General features: G+C 42.7%; 1 protein-coding gene across 2 annotated transcripts in view; it reads right to left on the bottom strand.

The window, feature by feature from the left end:
* Positions 1-15,864, bottom strand: part of HK3 (hexokinase 3) — a 172,434-nt gene extending 156,570 nt beyond the window's left edge. Inside the window, exons 1-2 of one of the 2 annotated variants that reach the window (XM_073620473.1) lie at positions 15,727-15,864; positions 9,359-9,449 (exon numbers count right to left, since the gene is read on the bottom strand). In XM_073620473.1, coding sequence (XP_073476574.1) covers positions 9,359-9,415 — 57 coding nt within the window. In that variant the 5' untranslated portion in view covers positions 9,416-9,449; positions 15,727-15,864. The remainder of the gene's footprint in view (positions 1-9,358; positions 9,450-15,726) is intronic. The other variant, XM_073620474.1, reaches the window with a different exon arrangement.
* Positions 15,865-24,611: the final 8,747 nt, after the last annotated feature.

The raw sequence follows: 24,611 nt of genomic DNA on the forward strand, positions 1-24,611 counted from the left end.
AAGCATCCATTATGTTTGACATCATATTAGCGCTACACTTTCTATATATATAGTTTTTTATTCAGTCTGTATTAAACCCAGCTTTTGAACTTGTACCTACAAATAAGCCTATAATAACGCTTACCTGTAGGTACAGTGAATATCTCTTAAACTTGTGTTGTTTAGGAGATATTCACATGGAAAGCAGCCATGATGTCACCGGTGCATGCACTCTGAAAGGACGGCATACCGCTTGGTTGTACTTCTTCTGGAGGGGAGTGCAGTTCGTTCTGCACTTTTGTGACCCATTTTTAGCCGACAGCCAGCTATAGCCGCTGTCAGTTGATATTGCTCAGCAGGTTCAGGCTGTGGAAAGATCCCAACTTTACATTCAGATGCCTGGACCAGCAGCTAGCCAGCCGCTCCTACCCCCTCCACAGCCTGGCATTCCAGTGAGCTTGGGGGAGGGGGGGGCAGAGCCAGGGACTGACAGTCACCACTCCCTCCCAGAAGCAAATCCCTGCCATTAACTCCCCCCTTCTCCAAAAGCAAACCCACCCGCCTTTCCTCAACCCCCCACTAAAAGAAACTCCCCCAGGCTGAAATTATCACTTCCTCCTTCCCAAAACAGAAAATTGATGCCTCCCCACTTACCAGACCTCAGATTCAGCACAGAAGTAGGAAAACTTCTGCATCCCCAGTCTCCCTTCAGTTGTGTCATATGACACCTTGAGGAGGAGTCTAGGAGTTCCCTCAACCGTGCACTGTCAATTGCCAGCATCTGAGACCTCGCAGTAATTGCATGCTTTTCAGGGGGACCCCTTATTAAAGTGAGGGGGTGGGGCACAAAAGAAGGAGGGCTGGTTGCAGCACTCCGAAACTCTGATTGCTTCTACTGTGCTGATGCTGAGGCTAAACAGCATTGACACTGTCTGTGCATTTTACTAGGGTGCTCTGGGGGGGTGTGAACACCCCTGACCCCCCTTATCTACGCCCCTCACGCTTATAAATATAACCGGACTCAAACGCCATTTCAAAATGCTTTGCACATTTAGTCTAATTTTCCTTATTGACACTATAAATATGTATTTATGTTTAAATATTTAACACATATTTTTGTAATGTTTTGATTATGGTACAAGCTGACCCTGTAATTATTTAATTACTGATTTAATAACTGACACACACAGCTATGGAGAAAATAACCACCATGAACCACATTAGAGGCCAGTATTTATCTACTCAACATGATCAGGCTATTTTGAGGCATCTAGCTGGCAAGGAATAACTAATGTAACGCTGTCCCTGCTAAAAACACATGAAGCAATATCTCAAAAGGTACATGACTGATGCAAGACAGATAACCTCATATGGTGGTTACCATAAGGGTCACCAGTTTGGTAACAGTGAGTGTGGAGACCATGGATAATTCATGACTGGAAGGGATGTGGATAAGCATTAAACTTAATGAAACATTACAGACAAACATTATTGTGGGCATTTTTTGTTATCATACTTGTGAGTTCAGCGTGCATCACTTCCATGCACAGTAAGCAAAGCCTCTGATATTCATTTTGCCCAACCAAACTCCCACAAAATCTTTTATTTTAGTTTTAGGGAAAGGTTAAAATGCTAAGTGAAGGAAGTGAAGAAACTCTTCAACAGCAACAAAGTCCTGTTTGCAGTCCTTTTAGGCAAATTTTCCCTATCTGTTACCCAGTGCTTGCCCTATCACTGGTACAAGAAGTGAGGGGAAACCTACCCAAAGGAGCCACATACAGCAATAAATACCTAGTAGTGGTTGTAAACCCTTCCCTACCCTATCAAAAATATTGCTTGGTTGAAGGCCCAGTTTAAAATACATCTAGGCCAGGAGTGCCCAACCTTTTGAAGAGCGAGGGCCACTTAAGCGACTTGGTAACCGGTCGTAGGCCACAATGAGTGGAGCGGGTGGATGACAGGTCCGTGTCTACTCTGCATATGTAATACCCCATATTCCCATCGCACACGTTCCTGGATAAGCTCTCAAAAGTTTGGCTGTTGCAGCAACAACCAGCTGGAAACTGGTTCAGAAAGTCACAGTAGTAGATATTTGCAAGCACACCATGGATCAACGAAGTAGCGTCCAAACAGATTGTTTATTGCATGATCACATCACAAGAAAAGTGCAAGTCACGCAGGACCCCTTTGTCAGGCGTGTGCATAAGCAGAGCAGACACAGCCCACTCTACTCTATGAGCCTTCTGAGCTGATCTGCCCAAATGGAAGGGAATGGATCCACTTCTGTTTTTTTAGTGGATCGAAATGGAGGTAGGCAGGTTAAATGGACACAAGTCTGTTTACATCTGCCGCTCAATAGAGGTGAATGGAGTGTCCGATTGGGTCGGACTGATCGTGTGAAAGGGGCCTACCCACACCGCAGGTGTAGCGCAGTGCACCTGTGGCTTTCCTGTAGGTTAGTTGCACTTTGCCATAGACTTCTATTATATCCTACAGGTGTGGTGCACTTTATGAAAGCACACCAAACCTGAAGGTAATAACATAAGTCAATGGCTCAGTGCAGGTAACCCACAGGTGCACTGTGCTGCACCTGCAGATCAGTGTGAAAGCAGCCCAGTAACCACTGCAGACAGATATGCCCATATATACACTGTGATTTTAGTAATAAACTTACCTTTAATAAAAGTCTTCCATTCAGGAATCACCGGCTATTGCTGTCCCAGGCAGAGTACATTTGGTATCACTCCGCCTGTAACAAGAGCCGGCATTATACAGGAAGCATTGGCTTGTGTAGCTCTGCTCCACAGCCGATTGCTTCCGTTATCCTCAGCTTCATTCAGAACACTGATGCTCTGGGATAGAGGGTCAGAAACCCGCGATCTGGGCTTGCCGGCCCACCAACCCAGAGCAGGAGGTTGCGGGCCACATCAGAGGGTTCCGTGAGCCACATGAGACTCCAGGGCCACTGGTTGGGCACCCCTGATCTTGGTAGAACATAAAGTGTCACTATACTCAAAACTTTTTTTTTTGTTTTATATAAAGTTTCGAGTTTCCATGTTCTCCCTGTGCCTGCGTGGGCTTCCTTTGGGTACTCTGGTTTCCTTCCACATTCCAAAGACATGGTAGTATATTACAGGCATACCCCACTTTTAAGTACACAATGGGGTTTATTTATTAAAGCTGGAAAATGCAAAATCAGGCTCACTTCTGCATAGAAACCAATGAGCTTCCAGGTTTTATTACCAAAGCTTAATTAAACAAGTTGGGGTTAGAAGCTCATTGGTTTCTATGCAGCAGTGAGCCTGATTTTGCACTTTCCAGCTTTAGTAAATAAACCGCATTGTGTACTTAAAAGTGGGTTATGACTGTAATTGGCTCCTGTCTAAATTGGTCCTAGTTTGTATGAATGTGAGTTAGGAACCTTAGATTGTAAGCTCCTTGAGGGTAGGGACTGATGTGAATGTACAAGATATATGTAGCCCGTTGCATAAAGTACCAGTGCTATATAAATAATTGTAATAAATAAATAAAAATAAATAGATATAGAGTGGAAAAGCTGCATTAGAGAGATTTACTCTTACTCACTGTCCCAGGAACAAGCTTTTCATCAGACAGGAAGTGAAGAAACTCTTCAACAGCAACAAAGTCAGAGGCATAAATGTTATTTAAAAGTTAGGCAGGCCATATCTTACACATTTCTTTCATGCAACCAGTGGGTTGAATGAAAAAAAAATGTGCGGTTCCCCATCCACACATTCTATGTGGATGGAGGAATCCCTCCTGTTGTGCCACTGTGTTCTCACCATGGGAAGCCATTCCTGCCGTGGGAACACAATGATCAGTGTTGCCGGCTATAGTTGGAGGCACTGATCGATCAGAAAAAAAAAATGACAGGGTGATTGTAAAAAAGTTGATAGGTATATAAACTTCTGTACAACCAGGGTGGCCATACATGAATAAAAATTTGATCAGTCCCTGCTGAACCGGCTGAATTTCCATCCATGCATGGCCAGCTTGAGGTAGGGGGGTGGCTTATACTGCTCCCTAATGCAGATTTTACATAGTTACATAGTAGGTGAGGTTGAATAAAGACAATAGTCCATCCAGTTCAACCTGTGTTGGAGTACGTGTGTCAGTGTCGATAATCATTTCCCATATCCCTCTGCTCAGCTTTAGGTTAAACCTCTTCTCCTTCAATCTCATTGTGTGTCCCCGTGTCCTCTTACACTCCCTGAGACTGAATAGTTTTTTCCTATTCTCGGATCACCATTAAGGTATTTGTAAATCGCTATTATATCCCCTCTCAAGCGTCGCTTCTCCAGCAAGAATAAATTTAGTGCTTGAAGTCTTTCCCCGTAATTGAGCTCCTCCAATCCCCATATTCATTTTGTTGCCCTTCTTTGGACTCTCTCCCCAGCACATCCCTTCTGAGGACTGGTGACCAAAACTGTACGGAATACTCCAGATGTGGCCTAACCAGAGTTTTATAAAGTGGCAGGACTATTGTTCTATCTCTGGAGTATATCCACTTTTTTATGCATTCTAATATTCTGCCGTCTTTGGTAGCTGCAGCTTGACATTGCATGCTATTGCTCAGTCTGTCATCTACATCTACATTTTAATTTTCCTACCTATTGAGTCACTGGCCAGTAACAAGTATGTAAGACTAGAGATCAGTCTTTTCAGCCGTCACCAGCTTAATTCTTGTTCCAGATACAGGATTCACAGAACAGTGAAGACAACATTAGATGACATCCCCGAAGCCTGCACCTTTAAAAACAAGTCAGCTATGGCAGCTCCTATGTCTCAGCCCACACATGTTTGTTCTACAAAGCTCAAGAAACTGAAAGCAGTAATCTAGCAATCCAACGACTAAGCCACCCAATAAATAATTTGTGTTTAATTTAATTCAAAGCTTTTTATTATCTAAATGTTACTTTGAGCTGTAAATTTCCAATTAATTTAAAATGATGCCTTACTAAGAAAATAAATGTATACAGAAACATCTATAAATTGAATTACTTTCTGGATCTTTTAAAGGTAGATCAGTCAAGAAAGAATTATGGGAGCTGGCATTGCTGACATCTTTTGAAAATGCTAGTTAACTGGCTGTTTTGCTGTCTTCTACTTTGAAAATTCAGATCTTATCGTCATACTGATTCCAGATCAGGCTCAGTGGCTTTGATTTCTTTATGAAAGGTGACATACATTACGTTCTTTTACTTGTCCAATTTAATTTCTGCTGCTACCCAAATGACACAAAGTAAATAATAAAAAAAAATACACAAAATCCCCATCACCAGACTTTATAAAGCTGGCTATACATAGAAAATAGAAAAAAAAGTTCTTAAAACAAAATTCTACTAGTGTTTGGCCAGCTTAAGAGTGATCATAATAATAATAATCAAAATGTGACTGCAGTCATTAACATCATCTCTACCTATAAATACAAAATGCAGCACATTGTTTGGGATATTGACTGACAGTATTCTGCCTACTTCCATGAAAGCTGACGACAAAGTAGGCAGAGTATACATACCTTCCCCTCTCATTACATGATTAAATAAAACAATAAAAATAAAAATACAAGACAGTCCATGATGTTTTAATTGGTAAGCTATTCATCTAAATAGAAAAGCGATAATTTAGCGAAAATAATTTTCATCTTCAGGGTCTGACATCTGAACAGCCATGCCAATTAAAATGTACGCTATAGGTCCAGGGTAATTAGAATACTGAAAGGATGAGTGTGATTAGTTTAGAATACAAAGTGGCTGGGATAGTTGATTGGAATACAATAGGGCCAGGTTGATAACTGTAAACACAGACTGATTGAGAGCTAATCAGCAAAGTGTCTAGAGACGCTGACACACAGCAGATTTAACCACAATCCCACAGCTTAAACATGACAGAGGACTACAGCTAGTATATAGAATACATGTGCATGAACGTTTAATAGGCAGACTTGGCACCTAATGCATTGGGCTGAGCTTGGCATTGTCATGTCTACGGTAAATGGACAGCTATGGCAGACCATTCTATGCTGGATACCCATGATTAGATGGCTTTAAAACCTATCTGCGTATACCTTCTTAATTCCCTATAAGTCAGTTTAGACACTGCAAACATCAGCTGGGCGTTTCAAATCCTTACCTCGCCGGTTCAGCAGGGACTGATCGAGATTCGAACCATGTATGGACAGGCTGAATGTGCCCAAGATGTTTGATCTATCAACTTCAGTACAACCAGCCTGCCGGATTCTACATGCGATTATTGCAAGCGGCTATTATAGCCACTAGCAATAATCATTGTGTTCTCCCGGCAAGGGTGGCTTCCCCCACCAGAAGAACACAATGGTCCGTGGTTGCAGGAAAGAAATTTGCTCTGTCTATGGCCGGCCTTAAAGGACATCTGTTCCTTCGATACAACCTTATGGTTGGTGGTATCTGAGGGTGCCTTATGGATATAAGATCCATCACAAGTATCTGTGTCTTTGGAGCTTTTCTAAACATGAAGGATAGGTTTAGCAGATTATTCTAGTTTAACCTAATAAGCTTGATAGAGAGGGGGTTACCCTGACAGGTTCCAGAGCTGGCTTATGTGAGGGAAAAATAGTGAGAATTCTCTATCCATTGCTGTTTCCCTCATTAGCTGATGGTTGGGGGTATCTGCAAGTGCAGATACTGCCAGTTAGTCTAGGTAAGAATGAATAGCTTAAAGGACAACTGTACCTTTGATACAGGTTGTCCTTTAGGCTGGGTTCACACTACGTGCGGCCGCGGGACACAGCAGGGGGTCCGGTACCTCCCTGTTCACCTTTTCAGGTCTGAATTTTTGCTTGGATTCGGACCTGAAACTGAGCCAAAGACGCACAGGACCCTTCTGCTGTATGCTCCGCGACTGCCCCAGAAATGTGTGAACCAGCTCCAATTCTCATAAGTGTGAACCCAGTCTTCATGAATGCAGCAATTTTGCTTAGTGCAGCTCACCTGGTCTTATATCTACCTTTGCCCTCAATCGAATTATCTCCATGGGACAACCCATTGAGAGCTCCACAGTCTTGATTCACAAAATGTCCTTGTTGGGTCCTCATGCTCATCAAAATGTGTGCATGTGCATCACAGTCCAATTCATTCCTCATCACAGCCCCATTTATTCATATGGTGAGCCATGCTAACAGTGGGTCACCAGTGGTCCTGCAGAATATGGCTCTCCCCAAAGAAATTAATCGGGTCGTGGCACCCATTCAAACAGGTTGAAGAAGATCCAGCAAGAACATTTTGCATAGCAAGGCTCTGTGGCTCCTAAACTGCAATATAATACATTTTTGGTTTTAGGTTTAATACTGGTTTATTCTTGAAAGTTATGCACCAAGGGCATTGCCTGCTCTTTTGGACGTACAGTGCCTTGCAAAAATATTCACCCCCCCTTGGCATTTTTCGTGTTTTGTTGCCTCACAACCTGGAATTAACATGGATTGTTTGAGGATTTGCATCATTTAATTTACAGGACATGCCCACAACTTTGAAGATTTTTTTTTTTTTTATTGTGAAGCAAACAACAAATAGGACAAAATAACAGAAAAAGTCAATGTGCATAACTATTCATCCCCCTAAAGTCAATACTTTGTAGAGCCACCTTTTGCAGCTATCACAACTCCAAGTTGCTCTGGATAAGTTTCTAAGAGCTTGCCACTTATTACCAATGGGATTTTTCCCCATTCCTCCGTGCAAAACTGCTCCAGCTCCTTTAAGTTGGATGGTTTACACTTGTGAACAGCAATCTTTAAGTCTGACCACAGATTTTCTATTGGATTGAGGTCTGGGCTTTGACTAGGCCATTTCAACACATTTACATGTTTCCCCTTAAACCACTCAAGTGTTGCTTTAGCAGTGTGTTTGGGGTCATTGTCCTGCTGGAAAGTGAACCTCCATCCTAGCCTCAAATTACACACAAAGTGGTACAGGTTTTACTCAAGAATATCCTTGTATTTAGCACCATCTATCTTTCCCCAAACTCTGACCAGTTTCCCAGTCCCGACTTCTGAAAAAAATCCCCACAGCATGATGCTGCCACCACCATGTTTCACTGTGGGGATGGTGTTCTTTGGGTGATGTGATGTGTTGGGTTTGCGCCAGACATAGCATTTTCTTTGATGGCCAAAAAGTTCAATTTAGTCTCATCACACCAGAGCACCTTCCTCTATCTGATTAATGCCCTCCTTACCCGGTTCATGAGATTTGGTGTGCGGCCGTCTCTTGGCAGGTTTGCTGTTGTGCCATGTTCTTTTCATTTGGTTATGATAGATTTGATGGTGCTCCTAGGGATCATTAATGATTTGGATATTTTTTTTTAACCTAACCCTGACTTGTACTTCTCTCCCTTACTTGTTTGGAGAGTTTCTTGGTCTTCATGGCAGTGTTTGATTAGTGGTGCCTCTTTCTTAGGTGTTACAGCTTCTGGGGCCTTTCAAAAAGGTGTGTATATGTAATGACAGATCATGTGACACTTAGATTGCACACAGGTTGACATAATTTCACTAATTATGTTATTTCTGAAGGTAATTGGTTGCACCAGAGCTTTTTATGCGCTTCATAACAAAGAGGGTGAATACATACGCACATGCCAAATATCAGTTTTTTATTTCTGAAAAATAGTTTTATGTATATATTTTTCTAATTTTACTTCACCAACTTAGACTATTGTATTCTGATCCATCACATATAATTCAGATTAAAAAATATTAACTAAAGGCTGTAATGTAACAAAATAGGTAAAAATCCAAGGGGGGTGAATACTTTTGCAAGGCACTGTACACCTTGCCAGGATGAATGTAATAATTAGTAGATGAATACAATCAAGAAAAGATGGCACAGTAAGCAAGAGCAAATTAAATATTAAATATCATTATATTAAATTATTAAATATCAGGTAACCTTTAAAACATTTTCTACACATTTTTTTTATATTCTTAATGCGCTATAATTTTCCCTTAAAGGGTAATTTCTGATTGATTGCTATGACCTATCACACTTTGAACTACTTTATTATATAAACCTTTGTATTCTGCAGCATTCCTGGTGTCCTGTCTTTGGAACAGAACAATAGCCTAATGGCTAAATAACCCAATCCCACTGGTGGCTGTTTTTGCCAAGAACGTAGGAATTATGCTGAGCCCATGGTACCCACAGACATACCACTCATCTACCGTTACTAATCATTTTGGCAGGATCAGGTGAGTGCCATGTATCTTCTATTGGTAGCTTTTGCAGGACAGTTCTGCAGAATTTGTTTTCTGCATTTTTAAAAATGCTTTTGTGCTGTAAATTTGTAGTCTGCTTTAGCTGTACAGAGTGACAGGTGCTGACACTGTTCTCACCTCTTCATTGGCAGGCTGATGCACGTTCCTCACTGATCCTGCTCCTGGGTTTTCCATTGCTTGATGTTTCTGGTGGGAAGAACAGCAGACTCTAAGCAGGAAAATGAGAGCAGAGATAACAGGAAACTGGAGAGCAGTATTGACATAAACACCAGACAAATTAGAAAGAAACAAGAAGTGTCAGCAAAGCACTAATAAATTACTGACAACATGTCACGTGCAATTTCTGAGCTGGGATATTCTTTAGAAATGACCAGATTAGTGTATAATGATGACAAAACCTCACAAAGAGGAAGTGATAAAGTGCTGTCGTAACCTAAGCACTAAAAACGTAGCCAGTTCTGAGAATTTTATGGGAAGTGCATTATGTGTCATCAAGTGATATGCTTTGTACGTGTTGGATAGCAATGCTAATCTTAACAGACCTATACCCTGATCATGTGTGAACTGTATGGATGCATACAAATGGGCTATAGTGCCCAGATCTGATGGTTGGGAGACTGATCTAATCACAAGGGTCCCCGTGAGCAGATTACAAGAATACATGATTCGATAATACTGGAGAGCTATCTAAGGTAAAGCCTGGTACACCCTAATAGTTCGTTTTCTTGTTCGAAAAAAAAACCTTACAGCTCAGGTCGGAGCCGATGTCCTAACAATCCAATGTTAGCACAGTGATCTCCCTTGCTGTTCTACTGTGTTCCGTGTCCCCGCCAGAACACTCAGGTCAGCGCCATTTGCTGAGACTGCTGATCAGGAGCCAAACGTCAGACCTTTTTCGGTTATGCTCCTTCGACAGAAACCAGCTGAACGGCCGGCTTCTGTCGGGCCGGCTGCAGTACACACGGGCCAATTGTCGGCCGGTTTCTATTGAACTGGCCGATGGCTCCCGACATTCGGCCCGTGTGTACTAGGCTTTAGGGTAAAGTACATCTCTACATCTGGTTTCTGCTATGCCTAGTACACATGATCAGAAAATCAGGTGAAAAATACCACTTTTGAAGTGATCGTACAATAATATAATCCTTTTTTCATTTTGGATAGAGCAAGGGAGGGTTATAACCCCTGTCAGATTTTTTTTTCACCATCTGTGTCCCATTTTGAAGATTTTCCTTCACTTCCTGTTCCATAGCCAAACAGGAAAAGAGAAGAATTCCCTGCAAATGAAGGGAATCCCTTGAGGACCTTCAGGTCACCAGAACTAGTTTCCCCATTAGAAGATTTCCCTTCTATTACTTTCCTGGGGACAACCCAAAATTTGGGATTTTGTTTACTTTCACTTTCAATTATAATGACCATGATAATGGAAAACAGGACAAAGAGAGAGGTTGAATTTCCTTAACAGGTGCACAGACATCAATAAAAACTGACATGTGTTCCAATCCCTTTCCAATCTATCCAAACTAAAAAAAAGTTTTGTCTTTATATAGCAATATGGACTGTCAACAGAAATCACAGTACTTTTCAGTGTTTCTAGACATCGCTTGTCCCTTTGGTAATCAGTGCAATCAGTGACCACATACCTGTGCGTCTAACTAAGTGAATTATGGGATGTATAGTTCTCCTTCAGACTATTACTATGCAACCATGTACCCTAAGACTGCACATCCCAGGGATCTTCACAGTGACATGAAGGTTGCTAGGATTGACTATAAAGGAGCAAGAAGCCCTCCTGGGCCTGACGCAAGACGGACCTCTCTGTGTAACAGGGAGAGAGAGGTCATGGCCTACCACGCAGAGTCTTACATGCACCCCGAGGCCTAAGGGGCCTAGCTCTGTTATTCATTGTCAGACATCCTGTCGCTAACATCACTTGGATCGCCTGCCTGTCAGTGTGGGTGCGTGGAGCAAGTTTCACTTTGGCAGACCGAGACAGTGGATCTGGAGCTGACTGAGTGCTGCTACACGTGTTCCTGTCCAGAAGACCTTGGATCAATTTGGTCATTGGCGAGAGGGCAAATTGCTCAACCTTTTATCTATTCATTACCACTTTTACAGAACACTATGCACAGTCATCTTTACCCTAAGAACACTTTACTGCATTGCTTGAACACTGTGCTTAGAAGCCTTAGATCTTCACCACTAGGAACCTATGGCTTTATCTACAACCATTACAGTTACGACCTTCAGCTAGCTAGGGAAGAACATCAGATCTGCAACGTGGAACTCTTTTGCTATTACTCATAGGGAAGCCTGTATATTACCTTCAGTAGACCTGCTCTTTCAATAGTATAGCATAGGCTGGCTAGATTACATCTTTCTCAAAGTAGCCACATAAGTAGTTAACTGAAACATCTGCTAGGAGGTGACTGTGTATATATATATATATATATATATATATATATATATATATATATATATATATATTGTTCATTGCTGAACCATTGTTTGTGTCCTTGGGAGGAATTTGTTTGCTGAGTTGGCGCTGTTATCACGGCTCAGCAGATATAACTTCCTCTATCTGGTTCAAGTAAAATACAGTCAGGTCCAAAAAATATTGGGACATCGACACAATTCTATTCTTTTTGGCTCTATACACCACCACAATGGATTTGAAATGAAACTAACAAGATGTGCTTTAACTGCAGACGTTCAGCTTTAATTTGAGGGTATTTACATCCAAATCAGGTGAACGGTGTAGGAATTACAACAGTTTGTATATGTGCCTCCCACTTTTTAAGGGACCAAAAGTAATGGGACAATTGTCTGTTCAGCTGTTCCATGGCCAGGTGTGTGTTATTCCCTCATTATCCCATTTACAAGGAGCAGATAAAAGGTCCAAAACTGAAGGGAAAATGCCCCAAGAACAAGCAGGAACTGAAGACAGTTGCAGTAGAGGCCTGGCAGAGCATCACCAGGGATGAAACCCAGCGTCTAAGGATGTCTATGCGTTCCAGACTTCAGGCTGTAATTGACTGCAAAGGATTTGCAACCAAGTATTAAAAAGTGAAAGTTTGATGGATGATTGTTAATCTGTCCCATTACTTTTGGTCCCTTAAAAAGTGGGAGGCACATATACAAACTGTTGTAATTCCTACACCGTTCACCTGATTTGGATGTAAATACCCTCAAATTAAAGCTGAAAGTCTGCAGTTAAAGAATTGTGTCGATGTCCCAATATTTATGGACCTGACTGTATTTCAGAACCTAATGCTACTGATTTGTTTGATTCTTGCTGCACAGTGTTACAAGGATGTCTGAACCCAGAGTGTCACATGGGTTGGAAGGTTCACTTGATCATGGCCGTGCAGATGAGCAGGTAATTCTCAGCAGTCCCCAAGGGGGCAGTGCTACATTTAGTTATCCTTTAAAGTATAACTAAAGGCAAAACTTTTTTAACATTTTGGATAGGGTGGAGAGGGATTAGAACACCTTTTAGGTTATTATTGCTGTCTGTGCCCCGCGTCACCTTCTCTATGTGTCCTGTTTGCCATTATGATTGAAAGTGAAAATAAAAGAAAATCCCAAATTTTGGGTTGTCCCCAAAAACTTAATAGAGGGGAAATCTTTCTATGGGGACACTAGTTCTGCTGACCTGGGGGCCCCAAGGAATTCCCTTAATTTGTAGGGATTTCCTCTCACTTCTCCTTTGGCTATGGGACAAAAAAATTAAGGTAAATCTTCCCAATGGGACACAGATGGCAAAAAAAAAAAATATGACAGGGGGTTATGACTTACCCTTTCTCTATCCAAAATGAGGTTTGCCTATAGTTCTACTTTAACTCATACGGCAATTTCTTTGCTTGCACTAGAGGGTGCTCAATACAACATAGAGGCAGCCTTGCTTTGAGTGGGAGGTCACTGATGGTTACAATGATCGCAGACAGAAGTACATACTGGCTATGTTGCATTCATTTATTCTACCATGTACTGTATTAGATTTTTTTTTTAATGCATGCTTAGCAGCCTTTTACTACTGTGAGATAATGCCTTATGCCTCTGCCTGCTGCACCTCTGGGCATGAAAATCCTGATCTCACTATGAATAAAGTCAAAAAGTAATATTTTTTTATGAAAGCAATTATACAATTAACAGGAGCCAAAGATAGTGGATGATGTTAAAAAATAGAAAGACTTCAGCTTAAAAAAAAAATGTAAAGTAAAACTGAAAGCAAAACATTTTTTTGATAGTGTAAGGGAGAGTTATAACCTATGTAATTTTTTTTTTTGCTGTCTGTGTCCCATTGTGGAGATTTCCATTCACTTTCTGTCCCATAGCCAAAACAGAAAGTGAAGGAAATCCTTGGTGGTCACCAAGGTCACCAAACCTAGTGTCCCCATTGGAAGAGTTACTCCTCTGTCCCTGTTCTGGTGATAACCCAAAACTTGGGGTTTTCTTTCCTTTTCACTTTTGGTGGTAACAGTCACTGGACAGAAAGTGTGAATCTCCCTAATGGGGACACATACAGCAATAAAAACCTGACAGGTGTTCTAATCCATCTCCACTCTAACTCCAAAACTAAATAAAAAAAAAAAAAGTTTAGCCTTTAGTTATACTTTAATACAATACATAAAGCTGGCCATAGATTAACTGGAATTTAGCCAGTTCAGCAGGGACCTTGCTGAATTTCGATCTATGTGTGGCCAGGCTTGTTTTACAGAATTAGAGCATTAGATCCACAAAGTCAAACGTGTTTGTTAGAGAAGTTTTCTCGATCAGCCTGCTGCAGCCGCTGATCAGTGTATTCTGACATAGTTCCCACAGTCAGAATACGTCTCAATGGAGAGCATTCTTCCATTCACCTCATTTGTATGGATTGGGTAAAACTGCTTTTTTTTTCAATCAGCCCTCTGGCTAAAAGAAAAAAACATGAATCAGCTATGGCTAACTTTAGAGTTTCTCATGTAATAAACATTCTCTAAATGCAGGAAAATACCATAACGTTACAAGAAAAAACGAGGAATAGAGAGAGAAAGAAAGAGGAAGAGAGAGAGAGAGAGAAAGAAAGAGAAAGAAAGAGAGAAAGCGAAAGAGAAAGAAAGAAAGAAAGAAAGAAAGAAGAAGAGGGGGAGAAAAAAAAGAAGAGAGAGAGAAAGAAAGAGAGAGAAAGAAAAAGAAAGAGAAAATTAAAAAGAAAGAAAGAAAGAGGAAGAGAGAGGGGGGGAGAGATGGGGGGGGATAGAGGATGGTGGAGAGAGAGGGGAAGCGATAAAGAAAGAAGAAAAAGAGAGAAAGAAAGGAGAGAGAAAGAAAGAGGAAGAGAGAGAGGAGGTTAGAGAGATAGAGGGGGTAAGAGAGAGAGAGGAAGAGAGAAAGAAAGAAGAAAAATACAGAAAAAGTGAGAGAGAGAGAGAAAGAGGAAGAGAGAGAGGGGGGAAGAGAGAAAGAAAGAAGAAAAAGAGAGAAAGAGAGAAGAAAAGAGAGAGAAAGAAAGAGGAAGAGAGAGAGGAAGAGAGAAAGAAAAAGGAAGAGAGAGGGGGAGGAAGAGAGAGAGAGGAAGAGAGAGAGAGAAAGAGGAAGAGAGAGAGAGAGAGCGGAAGAGAGAAAGAAAGAAGCAAAAAGAGAGAAAGAAAGAGGAAGAGAGAAAGAGAGGGAAAGAGAGAGGGGGAAGAGAGAAAGAGAGAGAGGGGGGGAGGAATAGAGAGAGAGGGGGAGAGAGAGAGGGGGGGGAGAGAGAGGGGGAAGAGAAAGAGGGAGAGGAAGATAGAGAGAAAGAAAGAGGAAGAGAGAAAGAAAAAAGCAAAAGAAGAGAAAAAAAGAAGAGAGAGAGAGAGAGGGGGAAGAGACAGAGAGGAAGAGAGAAAGAAAGAGCAAGAGAGAGGGGGAGAGAGAGAGAGAGAGAGAGAGAGAGAGAGAGAGAGAGAGAGAGAGAGAAAGAAAGAGGGAGAGGAAGAGAGAGGGAGAAAAAGAGAGATAGAGAAAGAAAGAAAACGCTAGAGGAAACATCCCGAAATAAAGAAATAAAGGGAATTCTCCCCTTAGACCAGTCCTCCGCACCAGGAAAGGAAAGGGGAAAAAAAAGAAAGAAAGTGTGAGATGTTCTGGAAAAGTATGAATGCCACAGCAGCAGTACAGTAAGGTGAAAAAAGTAATTCAGTAAAGTAAAGAAAAACTATTTTCAACTTCACAGCTCTCCACTGAAATCTCTTGGCATACTGAATATCCTGTTATTATTCCCTGGTCTCCTTTTTTTCCAATAACTGAATGATTTAATCCTGTAATTGTTGACAAGTGGAAAGTCATGTAACAAGTTCACCACAGCATACCACCTGGCTGTCAACTCTAAAGATCTTCTGTACTATAACATTTCCAACAGACAGCATCCTGCCTTATACTTTCACTAACACAGAATGAAACACATCATTGCACATTTCCACTTACAAAATATCATGTTGCATGGAGATGCAGTAACTAAGTTTAATACATACCTACAGTGAAGGGTGAGAAAGGTGTGCACATACCAGGATGAGACTCCTTCAATAAATACTACACATCCTCAATAAAAGGTGTGCCCTTCCTTCTGCATTATAATTTGTGCCTCCTCCCACAGAATGGTATAGTGCCTCTCCTGTTCCTGGCACCTAAACTAGGAACCAGCCCAATTATTCAGCCAACATGTCGACAAACAACTTGACGGAGGCTGCGCTATCATCTATCCCAGAGTTACTGACATGTCATACCTGTAACCCTCTGTTGTTATTCTTATTAAACTGTACTTCTGCCTGCCAGAGCTGTGCTCCACACATATCAAAATATTTAATGTAGTTTAGTATTCTTAAAAAAATAAATTACTTGTATTTTATTTGCAACTGATGTATTTGAATCTGTCTAGTTATCAGCCTCTTGTTTCCCCTCTGTAGCATCACTTAAGCCAGCCATAGATAGTTCAAATCTCAGCTGGTTCAGCAAGAACCGGCTGGGATTCAAACCATGTGTAGGCAGGCTGATTGTACTTGTCGATCCATCAATCGACTTAGGTGCAACCAGCATGTTGGATTTTTAATGCGATTATTGCCAGCGGCTATAGCCACTAGCAATAATCACTGTGTTTTCTCCCGGCAATGATGGCTTCCCGCACCCCCCCCCCCACCCCCACCCCCCACTGGGAGAACACAATAGTTCCGTGGGAGGGATTGCCCCATCAACACATGGAGGAATTGAGCAATTTTCACACCATCTATGATCAGCTTTAGACTGGCAGAGGGATGGTTAGGGTTCTACGCCAATTAGGCTGTGCTCCATGCGCATGTGCTGGAAAGGAATATGCTGATGGGAGAGAGATGACTTCATTAGCCTGCACTAACATTGCCCAGTCACAGGCTATGGGAAGGGAGAGGATCATGCTGTATTCTTGGGGTCCATGCACACTGGGCTTAAAAATCGCTGCTTCTACAGGGGTTTTGTTTTCTGCCTGTAGAAACAGCTCAATGTTATCCTATGTGTCCATGTACATTAGGACTATTACACATATTTACGCTGCGCTCTCCGAGTGGACAGGCAATCTTCTGGGACCTGTGACGTGTCCCAGAAGATTGCCGAGAGGGAGAGGCTGCCTAGGGGGAGAGGAGGAGTCGCCTAGGCGGCCTGAAGTTGGAAGCAGGAAGAGTGACAGGAAGTTCCACTCAAAACTAGGCACCCACTTCCCCCCAAAAAATTACATGCCAAATGTGGCATATCAGGGGGCGAGGAGTGCTTTAAGCAGAAGTTCCATTTTTGGGTGAAACTCCGCTTTAAGTAGTAGATGTGTATAATTTTTGGAAAATAAAGATATCATTTAGTGTTACTTACTGCAATATAAAAACTGAGTTCAGCAGTCTGGCTGGGCTGTGTAAATCTAAGGACCGGATGGACAGAGTTCCAAATCCTTTGGTAAGTAAAATAACTCCCATGTATGTATTTTATTGGTGTATTTAGTTGTTTGCCCGAGGTTTGGCTTTAAGCTCAGATTTAATGGATGGTTTTAGCAAACAATTCTTATACAGTAAACAGGTTTGTAGCTGCTTAAGGGAAAGGTACCTTTTTAGTAAGTAAATGCTTTAAAGGAAATTTGTAAAGAAGAAAAAAATGTGTGCATCTTTGCAATACATGCAGATCACCTGTGTTCTGTTCCCTTAAAAATGCTACAAGAAAACAAAAATGGCTATTGATCAGATATCCAGTGTGCTCCTAACTTCCTGTAGCGTGCTGACAGCACTGCTTTTGCTGCACTGAAATCCCAAACAATGTTGTCAACCCTGCCTAAATGCACCTATGCTGGACTATAAACCACCTCCCCCTCTTCCCATGGCCATAACATAAGGAGAGGTGTCCTGTATTCCAGCAGGTGAGATCCCACGCATGAATGGTAATACAGCGAGTAAAATAAGTATTGAACAGGTCACAATTTTTTTAGGTAAATATATTTCTGAAGGTGCTATTGACATGACATTTTCACCACATGTCAATAATAACTCATGCAATCCATACATACAAAGAAACCAAAACAAATAAGTTTAGAAATGAAGGCTACTTTCACACTGGGGCGGCGGGTCCGTTAGCAGTAAAGCGCCACTAGTTTTAGCAGTGCTTCACCGTCATTTTAGCGGCACTTTTCGGCCGCTAGCAGTGCGCTTTTAATGTCCACTCTTGGCTGAAGAAGGGGTTAATAGCGCCCATGTTGCGGCACTTTGGAAGTGCTTTTCAGGCGCTTCGGATGCGCTGCCCATTCATTCCAATGGAACCTTCAAGATATGAAGACTGTTTGTGTGGAAGAATGGGCCAAAATCACACTTGAGCAATGCATGGGACTAGTTTCTCCATACAGGAGGTGTCTTGAAGCTGTCATTACCAACAAAGGATTTTGGATGAAGAATTAAATAAGCGTGTTAGCGTGTTCAATACTTTTTCCTGTGCCATTCAATTTTATTACACATAACTTAATTTCTGTTTTGTTTTTGTACGTATGGATTGGATGGGTTGTTACCGACATGTGGTGAACATTTCATGTCAATAGCAACTTTAGAAATATATTTTAACTTAGAAAAATGGTGACGTGTTCAATACTTATATTATTCTCTGTATGTACTTCATATGATTTTTTTATAAATTCTATTCTTTCTATATAACAATATAGTAGCTGGTACAAAGAAGATCTCTTATGTGACAATATTTCAACAATAGAACAGATGAAAAATTCCAACAAAACTAAAACAAGGTATGAATTTATGCAAAAGTAAAAACTGGTGACGCAAAATAAACCGGATATTAAAATACACAGGCAGTCAGGTGTCATGAGATAACTTTATACAAAAAAATAAGAAAATGTTCATTCAAAATCTGTGCCATTGTTTCCTCCAATTTTAAAGCTATTTAACCACACAACAGGAAAAAACTAGACCATATTTAAAATCGTCCACCTAGAACCTCTAAGTGGGAGGGAAAAAACAGTGGTTGTCTGGGTTAAGGATGGATTGAGGGGTAAGGTGGAAGGCTGGAGAATGTGGTGGGAAAACATTCTCAGCATTATTAGCAATGTTAACCTTTGGGGGGGCAAGATAAATATATATATAAATGTAGCGTGTGCCAGCAGCCACCACAGCCCACACTCTTCAATCCCCCCCCGCACAGAGAACACTGCAAGCAGCTGCAGACTGTCACTGTCTCCTTCTCCACCTCCCGTCAGCTCAAACAAGCAGGAAGCAGGGAGACTCACATGGGACCAGAACGGCTGTGCTGTGGGTGGCTGTGAGAAAGGAGAGAAAGCCCAGGAAAGTAGAGATCTGAGGAGTGTGAGAGAGAAACGTTGTGAGGGGAGGGTGTTCTGGAGCTGAGGAGAGAGAGAGACTCACACTGACAGCAGAAAGTGTGTGACCTCTTATAGAGAGAGAGAGTGTGGTGAGGTGACAGGACGTGAGGAAAACTGCTAAGAAGGGAAGAGAGAGAGAGAGAGAGAGAGAGAGAGAGAGAGAGAGAGAGAGAGAGAGAGAGAGAGAGACAAACTCTGGCAACATCAGAGAGGGAGAAAGCCAAGTTTTTCCAGAGACTGCCAGGAGAGTGTTGCCCGGAGACTGAGGAGTGAGGATGCCTGAGGGGAGCCAGGAGCAGAGACAGTCACTTGGTCCACCACTATTCAGTCCAGGGACCCTACTCAGCAGCCCAGCACCACTCAGTTCAGCGGAAATGACCCATGCCTTTCAGGGATCGCAATACCCATGCGGTTATTGGTTAAGTCACTGCCTGTTCCCCTTGCAAGTTTCGCTACCAGTCATCTCAATCGGCCATCAGCAAGAGAACCAGTGCCTTACAACATTGCTAGGAGCATCAGGAGCCTGAACCAGCGTCTGGGATTATCATTGTGTTATCGCACAGAGGACTGGTGAGCGGGGGCAAACCCAACATCCTTCTTGACACAATACTGATACTGCATGCAGACACCAATTTCCCTTTTTAGTGTCACGGGATGCTTGTTTGGAGCTGCCATCTCTAGTAGTTTGTCCTTTTAAATCCTTACCCAATGGAATATTCTAGATGATTACTGCTCCATGCGAGCTTGTTTAAACCTACTCTTAAAACAAGGGCCCCACCGTTTGCTAACAGAAGACACTATTACTCTTCAATAGGGATGAGCTTCGTGTTCGAGTCGAACCCATGTTCGACTCGAACATCGGCTGTTCGATCGTTTGCCGAATTGCGAACGATATGGGCCGTTCGCGCCAAATTCGTGTGGCGCGTCCCGGCCCATAATTCACTGCGGCATTGCAGTGCATTGCTTGCTGATGATTGGCCAAGCATGCACTATGACCCGCATGCTTGGCCAATCACAGCGCCGCCTTAACAGAGAGCCATAATTGGCCAAAGCCAAGGAGGCTTTGGCCAATTATGGCTCAGGGGATTTAGTACACGCCCCACACTATATAAGGCCGCCTGCACGGCGGCCCTGTGCAGTGTGTTCCGGTGTGCTTAGAGAGAGAGAGAGACAGTGTCATTTCATTTGAGTTAGCTAGATTAGGCAGGACAGTCAGTCAGTTAGCTGCACTTAAAGTGTATTGTGTATATATATGCATCCCAGGTGTTGCATATATATATATATATATATATATATACACTGTATTCAGTTTAGCTAGATCCGTTCCTGTTATCTTCTAGACTATTTACATTTAGTGCAGTGCGTCCTGCTCACAGTGTTCAGCTAGATCCGTTCCTGTTATATTCCTACTGACAGGCAGGCTTGTCTTGTTACAGTATTTTGAAGAAAATTACTGGTGTTCTTTTGATCCTATTAGTACCACAGTCAGGCAGCTAGACTATTTACATTTAGTGCAGTGCGTCCTGCTCACAGTGTTCAGCTAGATCCGTTCCTGTTTTCTTCTTACTGACAGGCAGGCTTGTCTTGTTACAGTATTTTAAAGAAAATTACTGGTGTTCTTTTGATCCTATTAGTACCACAGTCAGGCAGCTAGACTATTTACAGTTAGTGCAGTGCGTCCTGCCCACAGTGTTCTGCTAAACCTACAAGTAAGTGGGGTGCGTCCTGCTCACAGTGTTCAGCTAAACCTACAAGTTAGTGGGGTGCGTCCACCTCACAGTGTTCAGCTAAACCTACAAGCTAGTGGGGTGCGTCCTGCTCACAGTGTTCAGCTAGATCCGTTTCTGTTATCTTCTTACTGACAGGCAGGCTTGTCTTGTTACAGTAAATACAGCTACCTGAAGAAAATTGCTGGTGTTCTTTTGATCCTATTAGTACCACAGTCAGGCAGCTAGACTATTTACAGTTAGTGCAGTGCGTCCTGCTCACAGTGTTCTGCTAAACCTACAAGTTAGTGGGGTGCGTCCTGCTCACAGTGTTCAGCTAAACCTACAAGTTAGTGGGGTGCGTCCACCTCACAGTGTTCAGCTAAACCTACAAGCTAGTGGGATGCGTCCTGCTCACAGTGTTCAGCTAGATCCGTTTCTGTTATCTTCTTACTGACAGGCAGGCTTGTCTTGTTACAGTAAATACAGCTACCTGAAGAAAATTGCTGGTGTTCTTTTGATCCTATTAGTACCACAGTCAGGCAGCTAGACTATTTACAGTTAGTGCAGTGCGTCCTGCTCACAGTGTTCTGCTAAACCTACAAGTTAGTGGGGTGCGTCCTGCTCACAGTGTTCAGCTAAACCTACAAGTTAGTGGGGTGCGTCCACCTCACAGTGTTCAGCTAAACCTACAAGCTAGTGGGGTGCGTCCTGCTCACAGTGTTCAGCTAGATCCGTTCCTGTTATCTTCTTACTGACAGGCAGGCTTGTCTTGTTACAGTAAATACAGCTACCTGAAGAAAATTGCTGGTGTTCTTTTGATCCTATTAGTACCACAGTCAGGCAGCTAGACTATTTACAGTTAGTGCAGTGCGTCCTGCTCACAGTGTTCTGCTAAACCTACAAGTTAGTGGGGTGCGTCCTGCTCACAGTGTTCAGCTAAACCTACAAGTTAGTGGGGTGCGTCCACCTCACAGTGTTCAGCTAAACCTACAAGCTAGTGGGGTGCGTCCTGCTCACAGTGTTCAGCTAGATCCGTTCCTGTTATCTTCTTACTGACAGGCAGGCTTGTCTTGTTACAGTAAATACAGCTACCTGAAGAAAATTGCTGGTGTTCTTTTGATCCTATTAGTACCACAGTCAGGCAGCTAGACTATTTACAGTTAGTGCAGTGCGTCCTGCTCACAGTGTTCTGCTGTTCAGAGTATATAGGGCCTGGTGGCCCCACACCTTTCCTTATTTTAATTTGGGTGCGGGGTTCCCCTTAATATCCATACAAGACCCAAAGGGCCTGGTAATGGACTGGGGGGTACCCATGCCGTTTGTCTCACTGATTTTCATCCATATTGCCAGGACCCGACATTACATTAAACCCGCAAGCAGTTTTAAATGAGATTTTTTCCTTTAAAAATGACATTTGGTGCAGGGACTGTTCTAAACACGGGAAACACGCGTCACTTTACAGGCATACTATAGACACCCCTCAGGTACGATATTTAAAGGAATATTTCACTTTTTTTTTTTTTACTTTAAGCATCATTAAAATCACTGCTCCCGAAAAAACGGCCGTTTTTAAAAGTTTTTTTTGCATTGATACATGTCCCCTGGGGTAGGACCCGGGTCCCCAAACCCTTTTTAGGACAATACCATGCAAATTAGCCTTTAAAATGAGCACTTTTGATTTCGAACGTTCGAGTCCTATAGACGTCAATGGGGTTCTAACGTTCGTGCGAACTTTCGGTCCGTTCGCAGGTTCTGGTGCGAACCGAACCGGGGGGTGTTCGGCTCATCCCTACTCTTCAACTCAGGACCTATAACATTACAGAACTGTGCTTACTGTACTTGTGTAACCCATTTCTTTTCTTTGTATGTTTGCCTCTCAAAGGTGTTTGCCGCCCAGAAGGAGCTGAGAAGTTGACCGGTCTTCTTTCCACCCTCTCTGTGCCTGTGTTAAGGGCATATAGATTACTGCTTTTTCTACACTTACAGTTGCTAAGCATTGAAGGTTATCTTTTCTAATATATTAATTCTTTGCAGCAAGGTTTAAACGTGTTGTAAATTTTCTATATGCTTTAAACTGTGATAATATATTCAGCTCATTTATCAGTACCAGTTGTGTCTGTCTGTTTCTGATATCAATCCACAGCCAGAATATTGGTACTTTCAATTGGTACTTTCTTCACTTGCATTCTTGAAAGTATTTGCTGAAATTTTATAACTAACCGGGTGTGCCAGAGGGGCTGAGGCCATTCTTGGAGTTGAGGCGTACAACAGAGAACCCAAAAATCACCAAGCGGCTCCTTCGGGGGGGTGCTACACCTGGGGGCTCGTCCAGGATCCTCTTTTCTTCTAGCAAATCTCCAAGAAAAAACCCCAGAGAGTGTCAAGATGGACCCTGCCGCTGCAACCCAGTGGTGTGAGGAGGAAAATGGTGAACGGGAGTCAAGGGTTGTAATCGACATCCCTGGGGTGGCCTGGGCTGAGAAATGGATCAGTCAAGCTGTGAAGACAATAGTCCCAGATCAGGAGGCGTGGGTGATAGAAGTCAAGCCAGATCAAGAGAACTCCCGCACGTATGCCCTGATAGCATGGAGGAAAGGGATCCCTACTTGTTTCCAAGGGGCCAGTGTACGGTTGACTGACAATGTCGAAGCTTGTCTGATCCAGCTGAATGCATTGGATGTGAGCCCAGAAAGTTTGGGCCAAGCAGCATTGTCGGAAGGCAGAATGAAGGGGAAACGCTATCTGACTATATGAGGTCTTTGGACAAGATAATACACAAGGTATTACTAAAAAAGGGCTTGGATCCCAGGTCAGTAGATGAGGTTCAGGCACAACAGGTTTTGAGGGGAGCTCAACCCCTAGACCCTATCACAATCCAGCTGCAAACTCGAGGAGATGGAGGAATCCTAAATGATCCTGACCTAATCCGAGTTGTACAAGAAGAGGAGGCCATGCTGGAAAACAAAAAGAGGACCCAGAAATTAGAGCCTGTTGCTAGGGTTAGAGTAGCTAGTGTGACTGATGGCAACACAGAGATAGAGCTTTTGAAAACCCAGGTGTCACAATTGATGGAGATGATGACACTACTGACAGCCAGAACCACTGTCTCACCTATTGGGGAAGTCTCGGAGTCCAAGTAGTCTGCAAACCCTATGGCTGTCCAGGTTGAGAAGCCAATGAATCAAGGGGTTTGCTTCAACTGTGGAGGAGTGGGGCACCAGCGACGTGTTTGTCCAAGCCCACTGAAGTCTGACACCCAGCGTCCAAAGCCAGCGGGTAACTTCAGAGGGCCCTGTTGAGGGAGCCAACCGAGTGCTCACCTACAACCTTTAGCTCCATATTCAAAGATGCAAAGAAATTGCAGTGGAAGCCAAAATCTTTACAAAGGGCCCCCGGTGCCGTTTCTGAGTGACCATACAACCTACTCTCTTCGACCTCAGGTGCCCGGCTGAGAGTAGATGCACATCAGCCTTCTGGGGCCCAACGGAGATGCAAACAAAACCTGAAGCCCATCAACAATTGGGCACGAATACAGACGACAGGACAAAATAACTAACCTACTCCTGGTAGATTCCATGACAAACTTGTGGGACCTTCTCCCATCGTGTCAATTCAAGTAGAAGGCATCTATACAAAGGCCCTTCTGGACACAGGGGTGCAAGTTACCCTGCTATATAGAGACTTTTGCAACCAGCGCCTCAAACACTTGCCCTGCAGAAATTGGAGGAACTGGAGATATGGGGTATTGGAACCCAAAATTTCCCATATGATGGATACTTACCGGTCAAGTTGATTTTTGACCCCTCTGTGACCAAACAAA

This window comes from Aquarana catesbeiana, linkage group LG03 (assembly GCF_042186555.1).
Source record: "Aquarana catesbeiana isolate 2022-GZ linkage group LG03, ASM4218655v1, whole genome shotgun sequence".
Taxonomy (NCBI): domain Eukaryota; kingdom Metazoa; phylum Chordata; class Amphibia; order Anura; family Ranidae; genus Aquarana; species Aquarana catesbeiana.